This window comes from Hyperolius riggenbachi, chromosome 3 (assembly GCF_040937935.1).
Source record: "Hyperolius riggenbachi isolate aHypRig1 chromosome 3, aHypRig1.pri, whole genome shotgun sequence".
Taxonomy (NCBI): Eukaryota; Metazoa; Chordata; class Amphibia; order Anura; family Hyperoliidae; genus Hyperolius; species Hyperolius riggenbachi.
The window spans coordinates 266,053,033-266,078,521 of NC_090648.1; the positions used below are offsets into that span (position 1 = coordinate 266,053,033).

Genomic DNA, 25,489 nt, shown 5'->3' on the forward strand with positions numbered 1-25,489 from the left:
CTTTAAAAAAAGATTCTGTTGGCTTACATTAAAATCTCAGTAAATCGCAGCGATTGTGATTGTTTTTTTTTAAATCAGGATTTTACTGCAATTTTAATGTAAGTCAATAAAGGCATTTTTTTAAGATCCGAAAATAACCCGCACAACGCTCTTTGGTATGTAGGGGGCCCTGAAACTGCTGTTGGTTTTTTAATAATAGACACTTTTTCTTTTTCTTCAAACCATTGTGTCCCAGTAGACACACTTTTGCTGTTAAAAGCAAATTGGTTTCTATGAAACAAAATTGTGACTGACATAACATACCATTTATTAACTGAATTTTTGCTTCTTATGCAAATTATTCAGATTTTAATTTAATTGAATAGAAAAAGTTAGAATAGAAGTTTGTCGACAAATTGTTGTTACGTTTATTCTTCATAAGATGCCTAAATTTGTTTTGCATTTTTTATAGCGATACACAGTAGTCAAATCATTACATAGGTGTCCATTTTAGCCACAACCGTTATAAACTTTGTGCATTTTAATAAACTTGTGTAGCGTTCTGGTAAATGGAATGCATACTGTGACATTTAAATACACCTCTTTGTCATATGGTGAAACATCCTCTTTATTTAAATGAAGTATGAATATGGATAACCACCTACCCGTGAACAGAAATCGTTGTGACTCATTTTATTCTTGGCTTATATTCTTGGCCTAAATAAAATTACAGCTGTGTTGTTTGTGAAACGCTTTTGTTCTATGAGATCTTGTCTTGAATTGCAGTATAAGTGAATATAAAGTAAATAGAATGCTTTTTTACCTTTGATGTACACTGCTTTTAAATACAATCTATCAGGAAATGAAACACCCACTTGACTGGCCTCATCATAGCACCTATTAAGGAATTAAAGCTGAAAGAACCCATACACATGCAGTCATTACCCCATCCTGGTCCCCAAGTGCCCGTTAACGTTGCAGGACAAACTTATACTTTGGTAATTAAAACAATCCAGTTTAAAGGACTTCCAGGGCCAGACCTGCAAAAATAGATTATTACCTGAGTGCTTTTTAAATCCATGGAGGAAGCTATCCGCGCCTTCCGTTCATTTCCGCCGCAATTATTCACTTAGCACTGGCCGCTGAGCTGCGGCTGCGCAGTGCGCATTTACGCGAGTGCGTCTGCGCAGCTCTCAGCCCTTTTCCAGCCATGCCCGATGGACGCACAGGAGGATGCGGGGAGCGAGTACGCGGCTGGAGGAGGGCTGAGAGCTGCGCAGCCGCACTCGCATCACTGCATACTGCGCAGCCGCAGCTCAGCTCGGTGGCCATCTTTGGAGGGGAATGATAAAACGACCTGTGCAGTGGGGTCGGGACCCGACCTGGGGCCAGTTCTAAGTAAATAATTGCAGTGGGAATGAATGGAGGGTGCTCATGGCTTCTCCATGGATTTAAAAAGCAAGATTTTTTTTTATTTTTTTATTTTTTTTTTTTGTGCATGTTTGGCCTCGGAAGTCTTTTAAGAGGGTCGACTTATACATGAGGTTGACTTATATCTGAGTGGATACATGAATTATTTCCACTATAGATCCTGTTAAAGATATTCCTTACTATGATCTTAAAATGTTGCTGTGTAAAACGTCTTTCTCTTGTAAACCCCCCCAACCCCCCCCCCCCTCAACTCCAGTACTGAGTGGTTATACAAGTAATGCTATAATCCACCCTTGACTAGTAGGGATGGCAATATTTTGGAAAACACATGGAGATGCATGATATCAGTTTGATCAGCTGATTTATAAGATTCTCATTTTGCATTCTATAAATAAATAAACATGTTAGCCTACATATTCCTCTCAATACAAGTTCCCTTTCACGGGTACCAGAAATGACATGATAAATGTCACCTGCAGTGTGAACAAGCCTTCATTCCTCACAGATGGTGTCTCTGCTCTCAGTTTCAGCTTGCCTGTAATGCAGTTTGTGAGGCTGAGGGGAGGGAGCTGCTTGTCACATGCTAAGAAACTGTGCGGATCCCAGACTGGAGTGTGCAGATAATTCATTATGCAATAAAAACTTGTACTATACTATATATATGCACACACACGCGTGCGCACACATACACACATCATTTCCTGGTTAGCGGCCATGTTTTTTTGTTTGTAAACACTGGCGATTAACAGCCAGGATCACGGCAGGGATCGGCAGAAACGGCAAAAAGGGATCCAGGAGATCAGTGACTCGATTGGTATGTTTTGTTTTTTTTTTTTTTTGTACAAATCGGACAGTACGGGTTATTTTTAATGGCCCTTGGGGATGATGTTATCTGTTACAATGCAGAGATGTGAACATGCAAATTTTTTGTATGGGCAGTGCATGTGCTCTGCATAATTAGAATGAGGCCTTAGGAGTACATTTGAAAACGGCGCCGGTAGACTTGGGCGCAGGATCCAGCTGTTATATGGCTGGTCCTGCTTCTGCACAAGTCCGGGCCGTTTTAATTACTATTCCCCCTCCAGGCCGCCATGGATAGTGGGGGAATGAAATAATTCAGCTTCCAGCGATTGCTGGAGGCCGAATTATTGTGTTTTTTAAGGAACCTCGGCTCCGTCTTCTGACGGAGCCGTCATTACTCACTGAGCGCTGCAATAGGAGTGATTCCTATTGTCTATGGAGGCGCCGTCTGCGCCCAAATCTAGCAGCGCTGAAAAGCACTGCTCCGCTTAGAAGCCGCTTTTCCATGACTCAAAATAATTTAGTTGACAAAAGTTCAAGACGAGGTGTGAGAATAAATGCGATTACATTGCAGTGGTAATGTAGTTGACTTTACCAAGTTGCTTTGTACAGTGAAGACATTACAAGCAAGATGGCACTATCCATATAGTGAATAAAAGACAGCAAAATGGCTAAAAAAAGTAATTATTGATTAACAAAGTGCCAACACATTCTGTGGCGCTGTACAGAGTAAGAAACAAACATGGATTAAAAAACGATAGACGATTGTGTATGCCAATATACGAAATACAGAATTGGTACAAAAAAATGTAGTAGTTAAGTTTCATTGTAGAAAATGTTTGTGACGAGGCAAATAATGTCATATTTTGACAAGAGTTTATTTTAAACCATCTGAATAAAAGACAGTTGCGGTTCCATATAGAATGGTAAAGAGTTAGCATCACTCTTTCTGACTTTTCTTTGCATTGCATTGCTGAAGAGTTTTTCTCATTTCCTATATTTGGTGACATTTACAAGTGGTTTGCCTAGTTTTATGCTGAACTCAAGGCAAATATTTTTTAATCAAATATTCTGCAATAAATGCAGAATGAATCTTCATCCTGTTTTTTTTTTCAGCACAGTAGAAGCAGTACTTTTTACATTTTACAGTGTTAGCCATCACTAAAAAAAAGAAAAGTTTTAAAAAAAATATACTGATATCCCATTGCCCACACATTGTTTACGTGGACACAGTTTAAGTGATCTTCTCGTCACTGTTTTAATCCATGGCTTCAAATCGCATAAAGAAAGACTAACAAAAAAAATTATACACTGGTTCCAAACTGTAGAAGGTGGTTTAAACAGGGGTTCTAACTTCTTGTGCTGGCACAATGGGTTTTAAATGCCACAATGTTTTTTTTATTATTATTATTATTTTTTTTTTTTTTATTTCAAATGCTGGTAACATAGTGTTTAATGCCACTATTCGTTGTATTTCATGTGTTAGTAAGATGGGTTTTTAAATGCCACAATTCTCTTTAGCTTATAACAAATGGTGTGTGTGCTCTTCTTAGTCATGTTAAAACTCTGGATTTACGATGTCTCCCCATCAACAAGTGACATTATCCATTTGTCATAAATTGACTAGCATCCCTGTGAGACCCTCCTGAAGTTGTAATTAAGGCATCTGACATTTTATTTATTTATGTTTTTGCGAAAGAATGTTTCTCCTCCGAAGTCCAGTGTATATAAGTTGTGTATTTTAACATCTTGTTCATATACAGGAACTAAGCCAGAAGAAGGCTTATTAGCCGAAAGCTTGCTTTTTATTTACCTCTAAGTTAGCCAATAAATGGTATCATCCGGATTCAAAACTTCTTGTTCATTTTGTTCTGATACGTGTCCGGCAGAAGTAACTGGACCCGGTACCGGCGATAGAGGCAGAGGACGGTGGCGTGGAAGCGATCCAAGCTTATGGGGCTGGAGGAAGCCCCAGGTATGTATAACGTATTTTTTTTCATTTTTAAACGTCATTTGTATGTGGTTCCCTTTAAGCAGATAAAAAGTAAAATTTTAAGTAGAGTGACCCCCAGGTGTTTGCCAGCATTGTCCGTAGTTAGACACAGTGGGCCAGATTTATCAAAGTATTCCCAACAGTTTTTTCTTCTTAAATAGTTCTAACCAGCAGGAGGAACAGTTCTACATGATAAGAAGGTTCCTAAATCCTACTTAACAGTGGCAGTTTAGCATGAATTTCAAGAACTGCACTACAGTTAAGAACAGTGCAAATCCATCCCTAAACTGCCACGGATTAAGAAGTGCTTAATAGCACTTCTACAGCTTGTGCAGTGTAGATTAAAAATGATTTGGGAAGTGCTCCTCCCCCCTGCTGCTAGGTGTCCTGTGAAGCTGTTCTGTGCTTAACCCTACCAGTGCTGGGCATTGATGCAATACAGCAGATATATTGGTTACCTCAGCAACCGCAATTCCCCTCACACAATGCACTGTCTGAGAAACCCTCCTAACTCGTATTCCTAACAGTTTCAGAAGGAATCTTCCCTATTTAGTGATTTGTTAAGATGCCTGAGACAGTTCTGCACAGATTTCTAAAAAACTACTATTTTGTCTCAGATACTCTTGATACATGTCCCCCAGTGGCTCCCATATATTAGACAGGGTTGGTGTTAGGTGGTGTCTGCAAAATACATCTGAGTCGCCAATAGAAGCAGGCATCTTTTTACATTGCTACACTAGGACAGATAGTCCCATCAACTATTCTGGACTAAATGGAGACAGGGTGATGTGGCACAGTGGATATTGATTTGGCGGGCCGTATCAGTCTTCGCATTCCTAGTGATAATCGCATAGAAATCACATGGATTTTGTGATTGTTATAAATTGCTCAGCAATGTCATGGTGAACCAGAACTCCTAGGCGTGTGTAAGGGCCTAAAAAGGACCAAAAACTCCTGTTGCTAAAACGCTATTAAAACAGAAATTTGCCGCTTTTAAAACAGAAGGTACTTTCAGTTATTCAGGTTGGAGTGAGCATGTGAGTTGGTCCTACAGTGCTCTCCAATAACATTAATGAACATGTACCCTAGCCTCAGTTTAGTGTTTATTTTTAAAAACCCATTTTAAAGAGAAACTCCGACCAAGAATTGAACTTTATCCCAATCAGTAGCTGATACCCACTTTTACATGAAAAATATGATTTTCACAAACAGACCATCAGGGGGCGCTGTATGACTGATTTTGTGCTGAAACCCCTCCCACAAGAGGCTCTGGTACCGTACGGTACTCTGGGCAAACTGCCACAATGTAACAATGACACACACAGGAAATGGCTGTTTATAGCTGTCTGTTAAAGCCAGAACAGCTACATAATCTGCCCACAGTAACAATGTTACCATGTAATACATGTCAGAATGTGAATCTGGGAGAGGAAAGATTTTACAATGAGCAAACTCTGACTAAATCATGTATACATAATTATTGTAAAAATTAAGCACCTTTTTATATTAAATTTTCACTGGAGTTCCTCTTTAAGTAAGTAGGATCATTCAGTAATTCTATGCTGCATGTTAAGCCTACTCTTCTCCTGTCTGCAGTTTGTACTTAATTTTAGTTGCACATCAATTTCTTTGCTTCCACTTCACCTTGTTTTCATTACCATATCATTTAGAATGTCAGAGTGGAAAAATGTGCCACTAGTAGCACTACATAGCTCATGTAAATGGGATTTTGACTTCAGCTTGACATCACTTTGCGATCAGATTGCCATTTAATAGCATAGCTGGGGCATCAACAAGAGGTCAAATTGAAAGCAAGTGGATGTCAACAGCTTTTATTAGTCCTGAGAAAGTATATTTCTGCTTAGTATAAATTTGTTTTAAAAGGTGTTGCAGTTATAGTCATGATCTCTTATATTTACAGGTACATGCTTGGACTGTCTGCTGTTCCTGCTATCCTCCAGTTCCTTGGCTTTTTGTTTCTGCCAGAAAGTCCACGTTGGCTTATTCAGAAAGGCCAAACACAAAAGGCTCGAAGAGTTCTGTCTCAGATTCGAGGAAATCAAACAATTGATGAAGAATACGACAGTATTAAGAATAGCATTGATGAAGAGGAGAAGGAAGTGGGTGTTGGTAAGTCATCATCATGGATTCCTTGCTTGGCTTTCAGAAACTTATGGTGGTGCTAGAAGAGTCTTTATTATGTCTGCCAAAAAATCTGTTCAAGTGTGTTACTCATATTTGAATATGCAAGTAAAGACTGATGTGGGAAATTGAGGAATCTGCCAGCATGATGCAGTGTGTAGTTGCAAATAAAGTAATCGAAGAATGTAATTATTGCAATTGTGAAATTTGAACCTGTTGGGTCAGTACTATTTATAAATATTATGAAAATGCAGGCAGCAGTGTAGTTGGATCTACATTTAGAGTCCTGATGCATATTACAAAATTGTAGTTATTTTATTTTTTTCTTCCTGCAGAGATTTTAAATTCTGGGCTAAACTATTTTAATCAAGGTGACGTCTGTAACTTAGATTAGATTAAAAGTGTTGCCCTTGCTTAGATACATCTGCAGCCTGAGACACCTATGTCTGATTGGGTGAAGTGAAGAGGAAAACAATGGGTTCGGCTGAGACGATCCAACACTTAGGAAATCTCTCTTAGCCGTCGAGGGGCAGGTGTCCACACTATAGATTCTTAGCGGAGGCGGCCCTGACCTGCCTCCGAGTCCAACGATGCCACTTCGCCTCCTGCAAGCTCTAATGCACGGCACACTTCCTGTATGTCATGTGACGTATACCATGCACGAGAGTCAGCAGACTGCAATAGAGGACGGAAAGCATTGTACTCGTGCGGAAGGTACGTTCAACACTGCCGATGCTGCAGGCTGCCCACTCCGAGACTTGGGGGAAGTTTGAAGCCGCTTTTTCAAACTTCCCCATGCAGAAATAACGTCATCATGGAAATCACCACTTTAACGATTCCGAAATCGTGATCTTGGTGAGCACTATTTCGGTTTAAATTTGATTTATCGTTCAGGCCTAGTATGTAGAACCAGAGCCGCCTCTCAGGGGGGAGACCCTAAATAAAGAAACATCATAAAGGTTCCCTCCACTCCTTCCATCTTCAATTCATCTGTGTTTCCATAGTGGAAATGGTTCCCTTTTATTATTGTATCTTTCCTTTACTTTGAGGTGATATCCCAGGTCTTCTGCGAGCAGGGTTGTCTTCCTGGCACCGCTTCTCTATAGTTCTGGCAGGGAGTTTGCATACCTTTTGTGAACTTATGAAGGTACAAGGATCGGAAGCCGGAGGTTACCATTGCCTGTATGGTGAAGTCTGAGTCTACAACAGAGAAAGACTGCTCTAAAAGGTGTCCACAGTACAATGTTGAATTGGCCTCACCAAAACATTTTGTGTCAACCCTGCACTAATATTACTGCAGAGTCCTCTCACATACTTAAAAGCTGGGCTGTGGAGTCGAGGAATCTTGAGTCGGAGCAAATTTTCGGTTCCTGTAGTCGGACTCAGGAAAAAAAATGCACAGACTTCTAATAAATTTAAACTAGTTGTGAAAATATAACATTTTCTATTTCTCAGATCATAGTCATCATAAATAACTTATATATACAGTAATAGCAGGGCTTTGGCCACAAAAATGAAATCAATTAAAAAGTTATTTGTACTGCTGCAATAAAGCAGTCACCATATTTTTAAAATCCGATGTAAATATCTGATTGTGACAATACAGTATATCTGATTTGTATACAGTAATAATTTATATATAACATCTCTGCTGTAAGAATAAAGCCTGATGTGTTATGTCACTAGTAGGGATGGTCAATGAGATGCAAATTATGCTGCAGGTTTATACAAATTTTGTATGCTAATTTATGCACTCCCTTTTCTCATTAAATCCGTTAATTTGATATGTTCAATTTGGGGTTGGTGACTACAAATGAAGTAGTGTACTATACTCTACATACGTACTCCTTGCAGAGCTGTTGTGAATCCACTGAGGATGTTGTGCACATTGAAACCCAAATGAGTTGATTAAATTGTCAAGACCATGCATGTAGATGGAAAAGAGGAGGGGGCCAAGGACAGTTTCTTAAGGTATCCTCACAGACCAAGGATGTGGAGAAGAGATCAGATCCAAATAAGAGACTCTGAAAGACCTCCCAGAGAGATAGGAAGATATCTAGGAGAGAAAGAGTACCTGCACATGATTCTTATGCCTGGTACTCACAATGCAATTTCCTGTCAGATTCACAGTTGAATCGATAATTTCCGACAGGTCCAATCTGATTTCCAATCATTTTTCTGATCAATTTTGTATAGAAGTGATCAGAAAATCAATCATACGAACGTTCGGAAATCAGATAGTACCCGTAGGAAATTATTGATTCGACAGTCTGACTGGAAATTGCATTGTGTGTACCAGGCATAAAATGTACCCACAGTTAAATTGCCTAGGGTCGTATTGATCTTTCTTCATTTTTACACCCTCTATAAGTACTTTAACCAAGGCCCAGTTTTGATTTCTCTACAGCTATATCCTAAATCTAAATACAGAGGGAGAAGCCTCTGTATCCTAATGAGGCTTTTCATGTCTTTCATTGCGTAAAAATTTACGCATTGAACCAGTAACGCGTAAAAATGTATGTGTTAATGTTCCAGGCACTAGCGGTAATGCGTAAAAATGTACGCAATGCGGACTGCCAACCTCCGAGGTCGGCAAGCTGCCAGCGGGGGACTGGAGCAGCAGTGAGTGACTACGAGGGCACAGGATGGCTGCATGGGGTTGGTAGAAGCCCAAGGTAAGTGAAACTCCATTTTTTTATTTTGCTTGGATCTTCCCTTTAACATCAAGATTAGTGCAGTAGTTAACATAGAGGCGACAACGTCGACTTGTTTTGGGGCAGACCCTTCATCAGGCCTCCGAATATAAAAAGAGAAATCTGTATAGTTAATGCATGACCAAAAAGCATCTGGACAAGATAAAGCCAGGAAAAGCCACTCAATCCAATTTTCAGAGACAGGAACCGCACATGGCAGGGGCTAAAGGTGAATGCTGGTCCACCACTCTCCTTTGGTCCCTGCCATGTGCGGTTCCTGTCTCTGAAAATTGGATTGAGTGGCTTTTCCTGGCTTTATCTTGTCCAGATGCTTTTTGGTCATGCATTAACTATACAGATTTGTATCTTTACAGGTCCTTCTCAAAAAATATGCATATTGTGATAAAGTTCATTATATTCTGTAATGTACTGATAAACATTAGACTTTCATATATTTTAGATTCATTACACACAACTGAAGTAGTTCAAGCCTTTTATTGTTTTAATATTGATGATTTTGGCATGCAGCTCCTGAAAACCCAAAATTCCTATCTCAAAGAATTAGCATATTTTTAAAACCAAAAACGTCGACCTTCAAATAATTATGTTCAGTTTACTTGGTCGGGAATCCTTTTGCAGAAATAACTGCTTCAATGCGGTGTGGCATGGAGACAATCAGCCTGTGGCACTGCTCAGGTGTTATGGAGGCCCAGGATGCTTTGATAGCGGCCTTAAGCTCATCCAGAGTGGTGGGTCTTGCGTCTCTCAACTTTCTCTTCACAATATCCCACAGATTCTCTATGGGGTTCAGGTCAGGAGAGTTGGCAGGCCAATTGAGCACAGTAATACCATGGTCCATTAACCATTTACCAGTGGTTTTGGCACTGTGAGCAGGTGCCAGGTCGTGCTGAAAAATGAAATCTTCATCTCCATAAAGCTTTTCAGCAGATGGAAGCATGTAGTGCTCCAAAATCTCCTGATAGCTAGCTGCATTGACCCTGCCCTTGATAAAACACAGTGGACCAACACCAGCAGCTGACATGGCACCCCAGACCATCACTGACTGTGGGTACTTGACACTGGACTTTAGGCATTTTGGCATTTCCCTCTACCCATTCTTCTTCCAGACTCTAGCACCTTGATTTCCGAATGACACACAGAAAGTTGCTTTCATCCAAAAAAAGTAATTTGGACCACTGAGAAACAGTTCAGTGCTGCTTCTCTGTAGCCCAGGTCAGGCGCTTCTGCCGCTGTTTCTGGTTCAAAAGTTGCTTGACCTGGGGAATGCGACACATGTAGCCCATTTCCTGCACACGCCTGTACACGGTGGCTCTGGATGTTTCTACTCCAGACTCAGTCCACTGCTTCCGCAGGTCCCCCAAGGTCTGGAGTCGGTCCTTCTCCACAAGCTTCCTCAGGGTCCGGTCACCTCTTCTCGTTGTGCAGCGTTTTCTGGCATACTTTTTTCTTCCCACAGACTTCCCACTGAGGTGCCTTGATACAGCACTCTGGGAACAGCCTATTCCTTCAGAAATTTCTTTGTCTTACCCTCTTTGCTTGAGGGTGTCAATGATGGCCTTCTGGACAGCAGTCAGGTCGGCAGTCTTACCCATGATTGCGGTTTTGAGTAATGAACCAGGCTGGGAGTTTTTAAAATCCTCAGGAATCTTTTGCAGGTGTTTAGAGTTAATTAGTTGATTCAGATGATTAGGTTAATAGCTCATTTAGAGAACCTTTTTTTATGATATGCTAATTTTTTGATAGGAATTTTGGGTTTTCATGAGCTGTATGCCAAAATCATCATTAAAACAATAAAAGGCTTAAACTACTTCAGTTGTGTGTAATGAATTTAAAATATATGAAAGTCTAATGTTTATCAGTACATTACAGAAAATAATGAACTTTATCACAATATGCTCATTTTTTGAGAAGGACCTGTATATTTAGAGGCTTGATGAAGGGTCTGCCCCGAAACAAGTCGACGTTGTCGCCTCTGTTAACTACTATCTTATTAATCACTGCTGCATTTTTTTTTTATTTTTTTTTTGATCAACATAACTGTTCATTGAGAAGTCACAGATAAATGTTTGTACAACAGTCGGTGCATGAAAATATACAGATACTGTCTTAAAAAGGTATAAAGAGGTACAAATAAATAACAGAAAACTGCTCAATAGTCAGAGCATTCAAAAACACAATCATAAATGCCAACGAATATGAAATGGCACAAACCATCCGGTAAAACAGGAAAAAGAAAAACAGATTCACCCTCCATAGCCTGCATGTATAAACAAAACCGTAAAAACAGTGAGTGGGTCACCTGGAAACAGTACAGCGGTAATCCCTACTATCATCTCCAGCCTATCTAGCCCTGCCTAGCCCAGAAATCCAGAAAATCCAAGCCACTAAACTCAAGGAGACTAACATTGCTCCATGATGGAGTGAAGGAGGTATATTCCTGTATCCCCTGTAGGGACCATGACTTAAACCACACTGTATGCATAAGAACCAGCGTGGGATGTTTAGAAGTAAAATGTAATGATCTGCCCCCCTCCAAAGCTTCATATATCAACTCAGTGGCCAATACTTAGTTAAGAGAATGCCTCAAGGAGCCCATCGAGGGCTCCTGCATCCAACCTGTCAAATGCTGTAACTGAGCTGCTAGAAAATAAACCCATGTGTTTCGAGGCACTAATCCCCCTTCATCTTTTGAAAAGTGGAGGGTTTCAAGCTTAATTCTAGGCAACTTCTTGTTCCATGAGGTCACAAAACTTTTGTTTTCTAGGATCTTAACTACTTCAAGACCGCTTCACGCTAATTGGCATGGACGCGGCGGCAGCCCCATGACCGCCTAACGCCGATTGCAGGTGATCGAGCGCGCCTGCCGCTAGGAGACTGTTAGACGGCAAAACTGTCGTGTGACACGGCTGGCCCCTCTGTAACTGCGGAAGTGATCCGCTGTCAGCCGATCATGCTGATTGGCTAGTGGGGGGAGGGAGGGGGAGTAAAATAAATAGTAACATGTATTAAAAAAATAACATAAATATTTGTAAAGAAATAAACATACATCTGGGGGCGATCAGATCCCACCAACAGAGAGCTCTGTTGGTGGAGAGAAAAGGGTGGGGAGAAATCACTTGTGTGCTGAGTTGGACGGCTTTGCAGCGAGGCCTTAAAGCTGCAGTAGCCTCTTTGTTATAAAATTGCCTGGTCTTTAGGGGGGTTTAACACTGCGGTCCTCAAGTAGTTAAATAATTTAACAGGGAGCCTGATCGGAAAATTATGGAGAAAGAAGAGTATCTGGGGCATAAAGACAATTTTTATCAGATTAATTCTGGCCACTACAGACAAGGGCAGTAACAGCCATGACTTTATTTTAGATCTAGAACGCTCAATTAATTGAGCTGTTTGATGATTCAAAGTGCAGGGGTTCAGCAGATGTCACCACGCCCAAATATCTAAAAGAATCAACAATTTTAATATCTGCCGAGACAAATGAAAGGGCCGCAAAAGGATCCATGGGGATCAGGCAAGACTTATCCCAGTTAACACTAAGACCTGAATAGGATCGAAACGTTGCCAAAAGACTGATCGCCTCCAGGGAGGCCTGCATATCCCCAAGATACAGCAATGTATCATCATCAGCGTAGAGTGAGATTTTCTCCTCTACACTACTATATTTAATGCCCAATATATCTTGTCATCTGCAAACAAACTGAGCGAGTGGTTCCATGGCAATGGCAAACAAAAATGGAGACGGGCAACCCTGCCTCGTACCTCGCTTTACATGAAAAGGGGACGAAACTGAACTGTTCGTTCTGATGATAGCTGAGGTGGAGCTATATAGTTTTCACCCACCCAATAAAATATGTTCCAATGCCCATATGCCTCAAAACCGCATAAAAGTAGTTTCACTTGACGCTATCAAATGCCTTGGCAGTGTTTAGGGCAGGCATGGGCAAACTTGGCCCTCCAGCTGTTAAGGAACTACAAGTCCCACAATGCATTGCAGGAGTCTGACAGCCACATACACTCATAGACTCATAGACTTATAAAGGCAAATGCATTGTGGGACTTGTAGTTCCATAACAGCTGGAGGGCCGAGTTTGCCCATGCCTGGTCTAGGGCCAAAATAGCCCTATTCCCTCCATTGCTAGCCTGGACCTGCAAATTTAGATACAACCTACGGATGTTATTAGCTGTTGACTTTCTGTTCCCTAGAACCTTAGCTAGGATCTTAACATCTGCCGTCAAAGCGAGATTGAGCGAATAGGATTCTGCCAACACAGGGTCTTTCCCTGAGTTGAGGATGAGAATCACTGTCCTATTAAGGGAAGGAGGTAACTGACCTATTTCATGAGCTCTGGTAGCCATTTCCAAAAATTGCAGACACAATATACCTGCATACTGCTTATACGTTTCTGAGGGAAGGCCATCAACCCCCCAGAGCCTTATTATTAGCCATAGCTGCCATGGCCAGTTCCAGTTCATCTAATGACACTGGAGCTTCAAGCAGTTGTCTATTCCCCTCTGAAAAACAAGCCAATGAAATCTCACAGACAAAATCCTCCAGCTCAGCATCAGAGTGAAAGGCCCTAGATTGATATAGATCAGAGTAAAACCTTTGCAATTCACATAAAACCCCCTCCGTATCACTCAGGGCTATGGAGTCAGGACAAAAATCTTCCGACTCCTCAGTTTATGAAACCATGACTCCAACTCCAACTCCGACTCAGGGTACCCAAAATGGCTCCGACTCCTTGACTCCGACTCCTTAGCCTAATACTTAACAGGACTGTGGATTTTGTACAAAAATCATCCGACTCCTCAATTTATGAAATAAACGACTCCAACTCTGACTCCGGGTGCCCAAAATTACTCCGACTCCTCGACTCCAACTCCACAGCCCTGGTATAGTGATACCCACCGGTGATGTCAGCTCCGCAATTAAATTATGTCCCTGCTTTGCCCTCACTATAGTCACCAAAATGTGCCCTGTCTGGTCTCCCTGATCAAAAAATGCCTGCTTTATAAAGAACCTCTATTGATTTGCACAACCGCATTTTCTCATATTGCTCCTGCACTGCCAACCAACTAACCTGATTTGCCACAGAGGGATCCGATACACAAGTCTCTTCTGTCTCCGTAACTGCAAGCTTATGCGCATTTTCCCTCTCAATCGACACCTCCTTCACTCCATTAATAGCCTTGATAAACAACCCTCGAATAAATGCCTTAATTGCCTCCCAGGTCCAGCTAGACAATCTCAGGGATTCATTAACTTCAAAAAAACGTCTGCAGGTTTTTAATATCAAGATGTGAGGTAATAAGGGGGAACCAGAAGGTATTTATTTTCCAGGGAGGTCTGCTAGTGTGAGGGGTCGCCGTCCATCCTCATATCGATAGGCATGGGCGTGTGATTGGACAAGCCTCTAGAATGCTATCGTGCTTTCTGCAAATATGGAAGCATGGCCTGATTTACAATAGCTAAATCTATTCTTGTCAACATCATATGTGATTTGTTGAAACAGGAATAGATGGGGGCATCAGGGTGTGACATCCTCCAATATTTCAGCCATCCCATCTCCAAGGACTTTGTATACTTGTGTGTATCTGGGGGTATCTCCCCTGAACCCCAATTTATCCCACTGCATGTCTAAGCAGTAATTAAAATCACCTATGACAAGAAGTGGTATATGAGCCTTATTCTGCAAATAAGGAAGTAGCAATTTAATAATCAAAAAAGAATATGGTGGTGGGATATACAGAGCCACCAAAATAAATTCAAACATGCAATTTTCAGTGTAAGAGCACATATCTACTTTCCGCATCAATCTGGGTGCATATGGGATCACATGGAATGTCTCAACATAATATCGACCCCCCCCCCCCTAGTATTTGAGGTGTGGACGGAGTGAAAGGAGTGCGAGACCCACTTCTTTTTTAACCACTTAACCATATCTCTAGTCAAATGCCTTTCTTGTAGACAGAAGATGGCTGGAGTGTGCCTCATTAATTAGGAAACTACAGCTTGTCTTTTAGGGGCGTCAGAAATGCCCTGATTTCTTCTATATCGTATATAGAAAAGGTAGAGGCCTTTTTCTGCAAGGTGGCAGTGCTACACACTGGAACCCGCCTGATATGGGGCTCAGGTGAATCTTATACAGAGACATTCTGTCGCATTCACATTGGCAATGACAGGCAGGGATGGCTGACAGAATAGAGTGTCAGCTTTCTGGCCAGGAGCTTTTTGTTCCAAAAAGCAGATGCCATCTTAATATAGCTTTAAAATTCCTAAGCTTTGGAAGTGATGAAATGCCTTTTATGTTAAATACTTTAAATCAACAAAGTTGTAATGAAAATTCGATGATTCTTTGTCTATGGATTCATCAGTTTGAGTCGGATGACTTTTGTACCAACTCCACAGCCCTGTTTAAAAGGTTGAGGGACTCCTTTAGAAAGGAAATGCTAGAGATTTGATAACTTTAAACAGTCTATGACTTCTGTTATTCCTGAATTCTCCCCTCCTGGGCCCTGCCAGATAGAGCTTGGTACCACCACAACTTGCCCCCCCCTCCTTCCCGCAGGACAGTCCAAAGTTCTGGTTACCGTGGAGGAGAAAGAAGGGAGTTCAGAAATAATTTCCCTAAAAGTAGGGGAAAAGCGTAGCTTCAGAGATGGTCAGATAAAGGGGCTCCAAAAGTGGTTTATTTGGCACAGAAGGGACTAGCGAGCTTCTTAAAGCAGTCCATTCAACCATACAAATCAAGGAGCCATTATTAGTGTTGATGGCCCAAGATGAAGTATACTCAGGCTTAAGGTTGCCTAAAGGTCAGGTTTTCCCCATACATCAATTTTTGAAGGATATTATTACTGGTGGCAGTACCCGGGACGCAGATTATTCATAGCGGAGTTAGCGCCAAGCAGAAAAACCCCTTTTTACAGACTGACCATGACTTATGGGTAAAATGTCCAAAGCTAGATGTGTCTTTTGAAATATTTAAAGGATTAAGATTTATCTTAAGATATGGGTAGCCTAAAAGATCCTATGGATAAGAGTGGATGTTTTGTAGAAAACAGCCTGGGAAGCAGTAGCTTTTGGTTTACCGGTAACTGGTATTGTAGCCACATGCATTTCCCACAATATAAGAACCTGGCTGAGGCCTGGAACCCACTAGAAAGCGCAAAAAGGCTATCGCAATCGCTAGTGATTTGTGATAGATTTTAGTAGCGATTTCCCTGTTCCTATGCAATTTATTAGCATGGCAACGCTCCCAAAATACCAGTGCTCCCTAAACGCTCAAAAAAAAAATGCTCTAGTGAGTTCCAGGCCTGAGTAATCTGGAGGGTGGTTTATAGATGAGTGGTTTAACCAATCTCAGAGGCACTAGTAGACTTTCCAGGTCATCAGATTTCTCTACCCAGTGGATTACTTTTTTGTTTTAATAAAGGATTTACTATGTTTAATAAAGCCTTGTATAAAAATATGTAAAAAAAAAAAAAAAACACTATGGGCTCTATTCATAAAACGTTACCGCAATTTTTCTGCTCAAAACAGCGGACTTTCCCGACCATTTAGCAAAGTGGGCATTCATAAAGGCTGTTTGCACAAGAAAAGTTACAATTCCCCAGCAGAGTGAGAAATTTCCGCCTTGTGCGGTGTTTTTCTAGATTTATCTAGAAAAAAGTAACAAAATGTCCATTCATAAAGATTAGAGGAAGCGGTATTTCCCGTCCACATACCGCTTCCTCTAATCTTTATGAATGGACATTTTGTTACTTTTTTCTAGATAAATCTAGAAAAACACAGCACAAGGCGGATGTAGCGAGAAGCCTGCGGATTACATACAAGTGAATGTGACAGACCTCCCAGAGAGAGCAGCGCACGGAGGGACTCTGCCGGCTTTAAGTGTTTCCGCATGCCTTCCGACAGCTTACCGCCAGTCTTCAGCGGGAGATCTCCGCTCTGCGATCGCAGCTGCCAACATTTTTATGAATGCCCACCCAGAAGTCTAAAATACCGATGCGGTATTTTCCCTCCACGAGTATTTTCGCCACAAATTTTTTATGAATAGAGCCCTATAGATTAGAACACGCCTAAAAAATAGCTACAGGTCCTGCAACTATTATGTGGCTGGGCTGGAGATTCCAAGCAACATTATACGGTGGCACTTTGTTGAAGAACTGTCATCCATGCACCATTTTAAAATTGCTGTCGCTAGTAATATGGTAAAGAACAAAGTACTCACACCTTAAAGCACAGGGACATTTATAAAAAAAAAAAAAAATCTAACCTCTAGAACCTTCCTGTATCGTGGCTCTTTATTGCTAATAAAGAACATACCTTTCATTTAGCCTAGACGCTGCTAGAAAGGTCAACCTGCCAATTAAAATCTAAGAAAAATGATGGTTTTGGTGTAATTCCAATAAAGTTGATGCATTGTTGCTTCTAGAATGGTGCTATGTCTTTTATCAGAGTATACGACGTAAGATGTTGTGTGACAGATACCTCAGGAAAGTCAAGGTGTAATATGTCAGCTTATGACTCCATGCAGCTTTGGTGACTCACCTGCTGAACTGTGTAGCTATGCAACATTATTATTTCTTATGTTTTCCTGTGATTGTGTTCTATACACTGAGTGACCAAAAAATTAGAGACAGTTTACAAGAAATACTATGGGATCGGCTGATGCCCGATAAGTGTGCTTTCTGATTGCTTAAGACTCAATGTTACAAATAGGCCTAGCTAGTACAAATCTATACCCCTCTCTAAATACATGCGATTAACTCTGTATTAAATGTTTAAGTAGAGTAATTGGGAGTATCTTATACTTGGGAGAGCCGAGGAGCCCAGTGTTTAAGCACAGCAGAGCGTACAGACAGCCTAAGAAGGTGGCTTTCACCACTGTGAGTACTGCCAGTGATTTGTGCTGGTTGGTTGAGACTGCTGGTTAGTTGAATTCCCAATAACCAGGACTCTACTGTGTGTGTGTGTTTATAGTGTGTGTGTGTGTATATGTGTGTGTATATGTATGTATGTATGTATGTATGTATGTATGTATGTATGTACACTTCTCAAGAGCTGCTCCAACACTTTGGAACTCATCTTCAAGAAGGCCCTCAATACTCACCTTTTTTTACTCTGGTCTCGCACCCCCCCCCCCCCCTCCCCCCTCACTAGTGCTCTAAACCCACAGCTGAACTCTGGTCCCCTACCTTTTTTTTTTTACATAAAATCTGTCTTAACACAATTTGAGTACCCACTATCATTATGATTTTGTTCAGGCATAGTCTGGCTTCTCGCAGGGCTTTGTAGCCAACAATAGGACTATAAACCTGTATGCTGGTCTGCTGTACTAAAGGAAGGGTAGGGATGCTATAAGGAATTGTGCCAGACCATGAACTGTCTCAAGGAAAACTAGAGTGATCATCCGGGTATCCAGCCTGGTGCTGGCTCATCCCTCATCCCCCCCCCCCCCCCCAATCGTGACTGGACTAAAACGTTTTGGAATTTCACTGCGAATATTTGCACAGGAGTACAATCCTCTTATCCGTATTCATAGCCTTACTTGTAAATCTATTATTTATCAGCATAGCTTTGTAAACTATCTACAGACACTAGGGAGCATGTGTGGTCTGATAGCCCAGCTTCAAACAGGGATTATTGTGCACTTTTTTCAGTTTAGTGGGTGGGTAAAAAGCAGACCGTGCCGGTGCCCCCTTTTGAGATGAAAAATGGTGGTCCTCAAACGTTTTTCTATCGTAACCAAAAAACTCTAGTGTAAGCTAGTGTACATAAAGGTGCCCAGTACAATTTTTATGAAAGGTTTTAGGTTTTCATTCAGATCAAATTGTATAAAATAAATAAAAGGACAGGTACAATCATTTTTGTAAAAGTATTTCCAACAGATTATTTCTGAGTTAATACTAAATTGATCATACTTTAAAATTGTTCATAAAATTGTACGGTTAATGGTCACCTTGTGACAGATATAGCAATGCTATGTTGATTAGGAAAAACCATTTTTTTCTCTGATTAAACTGAGCAGGCTTGGAGAGAAGTGGGTAGATGTGGTACTTAAGTGATCTTTCCAGTAGCTGTGTACAACTGTCTGCTGATATCTCACTGTCAAGTGATGCAGGGAAGTACATTGTTGAACAATCTTTATTCGTCACATATCAATCATTACATTAACATTCCTATTGTTTGTGCTGCACACAACATTACTTTAAATAAATTGACACCTGGAGTCTAGGTACATTTGATTAATGATTATTGCGTTGCTAAAAATCAATTTATCACACAATACAAAAAATCAAACCCTTTCCCCAAGCTATTTTATATGTGGATTCCACAGCAAGCATTAACATTTGTGGCTCATGGATTAGCACTGTCCCTCAGTTATGGCGTTCATAGTGGGCCCTCTGTGATTGATCAATCATGCACTTGATTTTTATACTGCAGTATGCAAAATTCATATGTCCTTAGTTTTTAAGCATGCTTTTACTCTCTCTGAAGAGGCCTCTCTCTGAAGCGGGTCGAGCCCGCGTGATGCATTAAGGCAGTTAGCGGTGTACAGCGGCGTCCTCCCCTCCCACCATTGTAAGTCTTGATCTTTCCTCCACCTTATCTTGCACGTATTGGCACTTTCATATGCATATTTTTTTAGTGTATGCTGCTATTTATTTCACTCTGGGATGTGTTGTATTTAGTCCCAGCACACCTCTCTCCTATATACAGTATTCGGGTGTGCAACCCTTTGCTCTCTTGCTCTTTGCACTATTATATATGACTTTAATAATTTATTAGGTTTTTTTCTTTACTTACTGCTAGTATAATACTTGGAATCTGGGAGTGTGGTCCCATTATTATAGATTACTATTAATTGTAAGATTATTAATAGATATGTACACCGCTGCTATCACCTTTTGGTGAATTTTAATACTGTTTTTATACTGTTTGTTCTTCATCAAATAAAGATTTTTGTATTTTGAAATTTACTTGGATTGGTTTGGTGCTGCGTTTTGGGTACTTTTTCTCTTTTGGGGCTCAATATTGATCTAAAGCCCATCTGATGGAAGGGTTAAAGCTGATAACCCAATCTAGCTGAGAACAATTGGATCAGTCGCCTCACATGATGTAATTTTGCTAGCTTGGTGCCACCACCGTTGTTTTATTTGGCCTAAAGGAGCGTCCTACCTCTCAGTTTAGAAGTCTTCCCCATTCAGATCTAGTGTCCAGAGAATATGAACCAGCTGATGATTGCTGAAAATATGTCAGCCTTTTGATAACATTAGAAGTCCTGTGGGAACCTAGATAATCTCTAGGCATACTGGAAGAGACAAGTCCAGTACTTTCATTGGATACCAACCCATTTTGATTCTATTTTTTTTTTTTTTACCACATTTTGGTTTACATCAGTTTTTTGTTTTTCTTTTCTTGCTTTCTGATTGGATTTAAAAGTATTTGATAAAGCATATAATCATGTTCAAAACAAGTGTGAGAAAGAATTGCAAATGTTCTTTTAAACCATTTTTTTCCCTTAAAATGTCAAGATGTCATTTAAATGTCAGCATAATGCGATTTTCAGATCATTTCAAACCAGCTATGCTCTTATTACAATTTCTTTATTTAGCATACTTCCATTTAGCTATATGTATAGTCTCTCTATCAGTAAGCTAGAGATGATGTTTCAAGTCATTATTTTAAGGGCTTTTGTGAATCGTGTTGTTAAAATACAAATTACCGTGTTCTCATTGTTCCCCAAAACATTCAACTCTATGCCTGTTTAGTGAATGACTGAACATGCAGTCTTTCCTCTAAAATCAATCTGAATACATAACATTACATACATATAAAAAGATAAAGTATCTGGACCAGTTTCAAAACTATATGTCCTCTATGTTATTGCTTTATATTTCACAAAAATAACATGGCTAATCAAACCAGCATTAACTTTTTTTTTATTTTAAACCCAAAGTGGCGCTGTAGTGCTTGTAGTAACATACAAAAGACACCATAACATACAATGGCCCATATTCAATTAACTTTTCTGCTGCCTTTTTCTTCCAGGAGATATTCTCACACTTCATTAGTAAAATAGCTTCCAAGCCCCTAGCAAGCAAGAGAATATTCAAAATAATTTTGATATAACTTATTTTCTTACTTATTAGTATTTTTCAATTGCTAAGTGCTAAAAAGTTTGTTTACGTTTTTTTTTTAGTTTTTTGTAGTTTTGTTTTTAAGAGATGATTAAAAATAATCTCCTGATAGAAAAGTTAATTTAAGAAGGGCCTTTCTTAACCTCCCTAGCGGTATGATTATTTCCAGATTTTAGGTTCTGAAAGCTGTGCAATTTTTTTGCATGCTTTTAGACCGCAACAATCATACCACTAGATAGATCTGCAGCAGCCCTGCACATTACTCACCTTCCATGCATCCAGCTCGAGGTTACAGCCCTGAGCTGCGGATTTCCAGCCCGAGCCTGGCTCGGGGTTACTGCTAAGGAGTTTAAGTTTGTCATGCACTAATCTCTATTTCCTAATCCTCCGACCCACCTAATACACGCACACCCAGGTGTTCATTCCCCTTAGTTTTCAATCCATAATACTCTCATTTGAAGAGGTAAGCTTTCAGCCCACTAAAGAGTGTGGTGTCAGTAAAAGGATTACAGCTTTATAATTTGTCATGTGGAACTATCAGAGACCCTTCTTATGGATTGTCTTCATACTTCTGGCCAGGGTTGTGGAGTCTGAGCCAGAGTAATTTTGGGTACCTGGAGTCAGTCGGTGGTTTCATAAACTGAGGAGTTGGATGATTTTTGTACCAAATCCACAGCCCTGGTAAGTATTAAGACTAAGGAGTATAAGTCGAGGAGTCTGAGTCAGGCCCATTTTAGGTACCTGCAGTCGGAGTTTGAGTCGGTGGTTTCATAAACTGAGGAGTCTGAGTTGGAGTCTGATAATTTTTGTACGGACTCCACAGCCCTGCTTCTGGCAACTACCCACTCAGTGGCAAGATTACGGTATATTAATCTCCAACTGGACCAGCAGTTAATAATGGAGAGAGCTGCTAAAAAAAAAGTTTTTTAATTGAAAATAAAATTATTATTAAATTAACCAAGATGGCGCCCACGTAGGTCGCCTCGGTCACATGGCTCCTCCATTTAGGCAGTTTTTTAAATGTTTTTAGTCTTTTAGTTTTTCTTTTTAGTTTTTCTAGTGTGGTAAATGTTAAGGATAGTATCAGGTTAGGTTCAAGAAAACTTAGTCTACTCTATGCCGAGGAAGGTGGCCAGCATCCATCGAACAGCTTTCCGCACTACCGCTGCCTCTCTGGTCACTGCTCCGGCCGGCCTGCCTGCATTCCACCTTGGAACTCACAGAGGCTCCCGTCCACAGGTTGTAACTCCCCGGATCCAGGCTGCTGGTGCAGCCCCAGCCTCTGGCGTCCTGCCGCTGCTCGGTCTGCCTCCGATGCTCCCCCGGGTCGCCCTCACGCAGGATCACTGAGGCGCATCTCTGGCAACACTCTGGCTGCCGGCTGCAACTCCACGGATCCAGGATGCCGCTGCAGCCCCAGCCTCTGGCGTCCTGCCGCTGCTCTGACTGCCTCCAACGCTCCCCCGGATCGCCCTCACACAGGAACACTGAGGCGCCCCCAGGAGCCGCATCTCCGGCAACACTCTGGTTCCCGGCTGCTGCTGCATCTCCTGCTTCCGGCATCCCGACACTGCCTCTGTCCCCGGCACCACGTTGCTGATCCTGGCTGGATCCCATCCTATCCTCCCAAGGTACATCTCCTGCTTCTGGCATCCCGCCACTGCCTCGGTCCCCGGCACCACGTCGCTACTCCTGGCTGGATCCCATCCACGTGGTCAGGCCTGCACCCACGTGGCCCGTTCTGCATACCATCAAATTGCCCCCGGGACAGCACCTCGCCTGGTGAGAAGGCTAGGAGGACTCCGCTCTGCTCGGCCAGACTGCTCTCTCAGCTCTGCCCAGCCGGACTGCCTGCATTCCAACAACCTGCTAAATCCATCTTTCCTGGGGAGGACTCCGCGCTGCATGTCCTACCAAGGCCTCACATGCCCTGTGCCATCCTTAGACCTGGGCTGGGGAAGAGCTCTCTGCCTACTATGGCGTCCCTACATGCCCTGTGCCATCCTTGGTGAGTTTCACAGTTTGTCTCCTCACCTCTTACTGGGACCCTAGTCTGTGCTGTGCTGCCCGTTCTCCATTCCATCTATATGTGCCATTGATTGACTGTGCTGTGCTGCCTATCCCACACCATCTATCTGTGCCATAGTCTGTGCTGTGTTCCTGCTCCATACCATCTATCTGTGGTTACAATCTGTGCTGCACCGCCTGTCCCATAGCATCTATCCGTGCCGGGCGGCCTGCTCCATACCATCTAGCTTGGGTCATGAACTGTGCTGTGCTGCCCGCTCCGTACCGCATGCCCGGGCCATCAACTGTTGTTTTGTGCTGTGCCGCGCTGTGCGCTCCTTACCTTCTACCGTGCCACACTGTGCCGGGCCGCCGCCCCATACCATCTACTGGTGCCCCACACCCTGTGCTGTCCACTCCATCCACCTGGGGCGCACACTCGTGCTACCTACCGGGATAACTGTGCCATTGGCGCAGAACGGACTGCCACTCTCTCTAGAAAGGCCCTTCTCAAATGGGAACCCCCGGGCACCCCCAACCCTACACCGGGCTCTCCCCTGTGGAATGCTTTCACCGCACACATCAATTATCTCGCCACCAAGCGAACACCGAGCAAACGCCGCCACAGAGGAAGGAGGGCGGGGGCCCAGGTCCGACTCAAAAGGAAAGGCCTTCGCTCCCCTGTCCCTGCCATCCTACTCACAAACGTCTGCTCACTCCCCAACAGACTGGACGAGCTGCTTCTCCTACTTGGCAGCAAACCCCTGATCGGCAAGAACACCCCTGTTCTCTGTTTCACCGAGACCTGGCTGTGCGACAGCACCCCCGACGACTCTCTCTACATGTTGCAGGCTACAGCCTCCTAAGAGCAGACCGGGATGCTGCCCTCTCTGGGAAAACGAGGGGGGGCTGTATCTGCTTTTACATAAACACCTCCTGGTGTTCCAACACCGCCACTCTCCACAAGGCCTGCACCCCAGATGTTGAGTTCCTTGCCATAAACTGCAGGCCTCGGTACTCCCCGCGGGAGTTCTCTTCCCTTGTCCTCATTGGGGTCTACATTCCTCCCGACGCATGCACCAAGACTGCCCTGCATGCACCAAGACTGCCCTGCATGCACTCAGTGACTGTATCTCGCGGTTGGAAACTGCCCTACCGGAGACCCTGTTCATCATCCTGGGCGATTTCAATAAGGCGAACCTTCGGCACGAGTTGCCCCGCTACAAGCAGCACATCACTTGCCCTACTAGAAACAGTAACACCCTGGACCACTGCTACACGGTCCATAAGAATGCCTACAAGGCCACCCAAGGCGCCCCCCTGGGGAACTCCGACCACAACACAATACACCTGATCCCCACCTACAGGAGGCTCCTGGAAACCTCAAAGCCCACCGTCAAAACCACTAAAAAATGGACTGCAGAGGCCAAACTGGAGCTCCAAGCGTGTTTTGAATCCACCGACTGGACGACTCTGGAGGCACCCACCCTTGATGAATGGGCCGAGAATGTCACCTCCATTAGCTTCTGCGAAGAAGCATGTATCCCATCCAAGTCCTTCAGAGTCTACCCCAACAACAAGCCTTGGTTCAATGACAAGCTCCGCCGACTCCGGAAATGCAAAGAGGATGCGCACAGGTCTGGCTCCCCAGAGGAATTCAGAGAGGCCAGGCTCACCTTGAAAAGAGAACTTCGGACTGCAAAGAGGGCCTACGCCAAAAAGCTGGGGCTTTGCCTACAGTCCTCCAACACACGGGAGGTATGGAAGGGCCTGAGAGCAGCCACAAACTTCAAACCAGCACCCCAAACGGCGCCCCTGAGCCCTCGACTGGCTGAGGAGCTCAACGAGTTCTACTGCAGATTCGAGCAGTGTCCCAACCAGCCCATGGGCCAAACAGCATCGACTTTGGTGACCACCCCCTCTGGTGAACTCGTCCCTCTGGCTCCTGTCGCTGTTCTGGAATCAGAGGTACTCGGGAACCTCCGCAAGCTAAACCCAAGGAAATCCTTTGGCCCGGACGGAGTGTCTGCTTTCTGCCTGCGATCCTGTGCTGACCAGCTAGCCCCTGTGCTCACCTCCTTATTTAAGCAGTCCTTATCGGATGGTACAGTCCCCTCCTGCTTTAACCTCCCTGGCGTTCTGATTCCCCAGGATTTCCGTGCAAAAAGTGGTTCAATTAATTTCCAATAAATGTCAACCTTTTTTTATTTTATTTTTTTGCAGTCAATTTTTTTTAAAATATTGAATTCAATACAGGTTATTGTATTGAATTCAACTTAAA

At 42.5% G+C, this 25,489-nt stretch overlaps 1 protein-coding gene across 1 annotated transcript in view; it reads left to right on the plus strand.

Moving 5' to 3' along the window:
• SLC2A13 (solute carrier family 2 member 13) overlaps positions 1 to 25,489 on the plus strand; it is a 193,104-nt gene that overhangs the window by 53,177 nt on the left and 114,438 nt on the right. Inside the window, exon 3 of the mRNA XM_068276293.1 lies at positions 6,126 to 6,334. Within this exon, the coding sequence (XP_068132394.1) occupies positions 6,126 to 6,334 (209 nt within the window). The remainder of the gene's footprint in view (positions 1 to 6,125; positions 6,335 to 25,489) is intronic.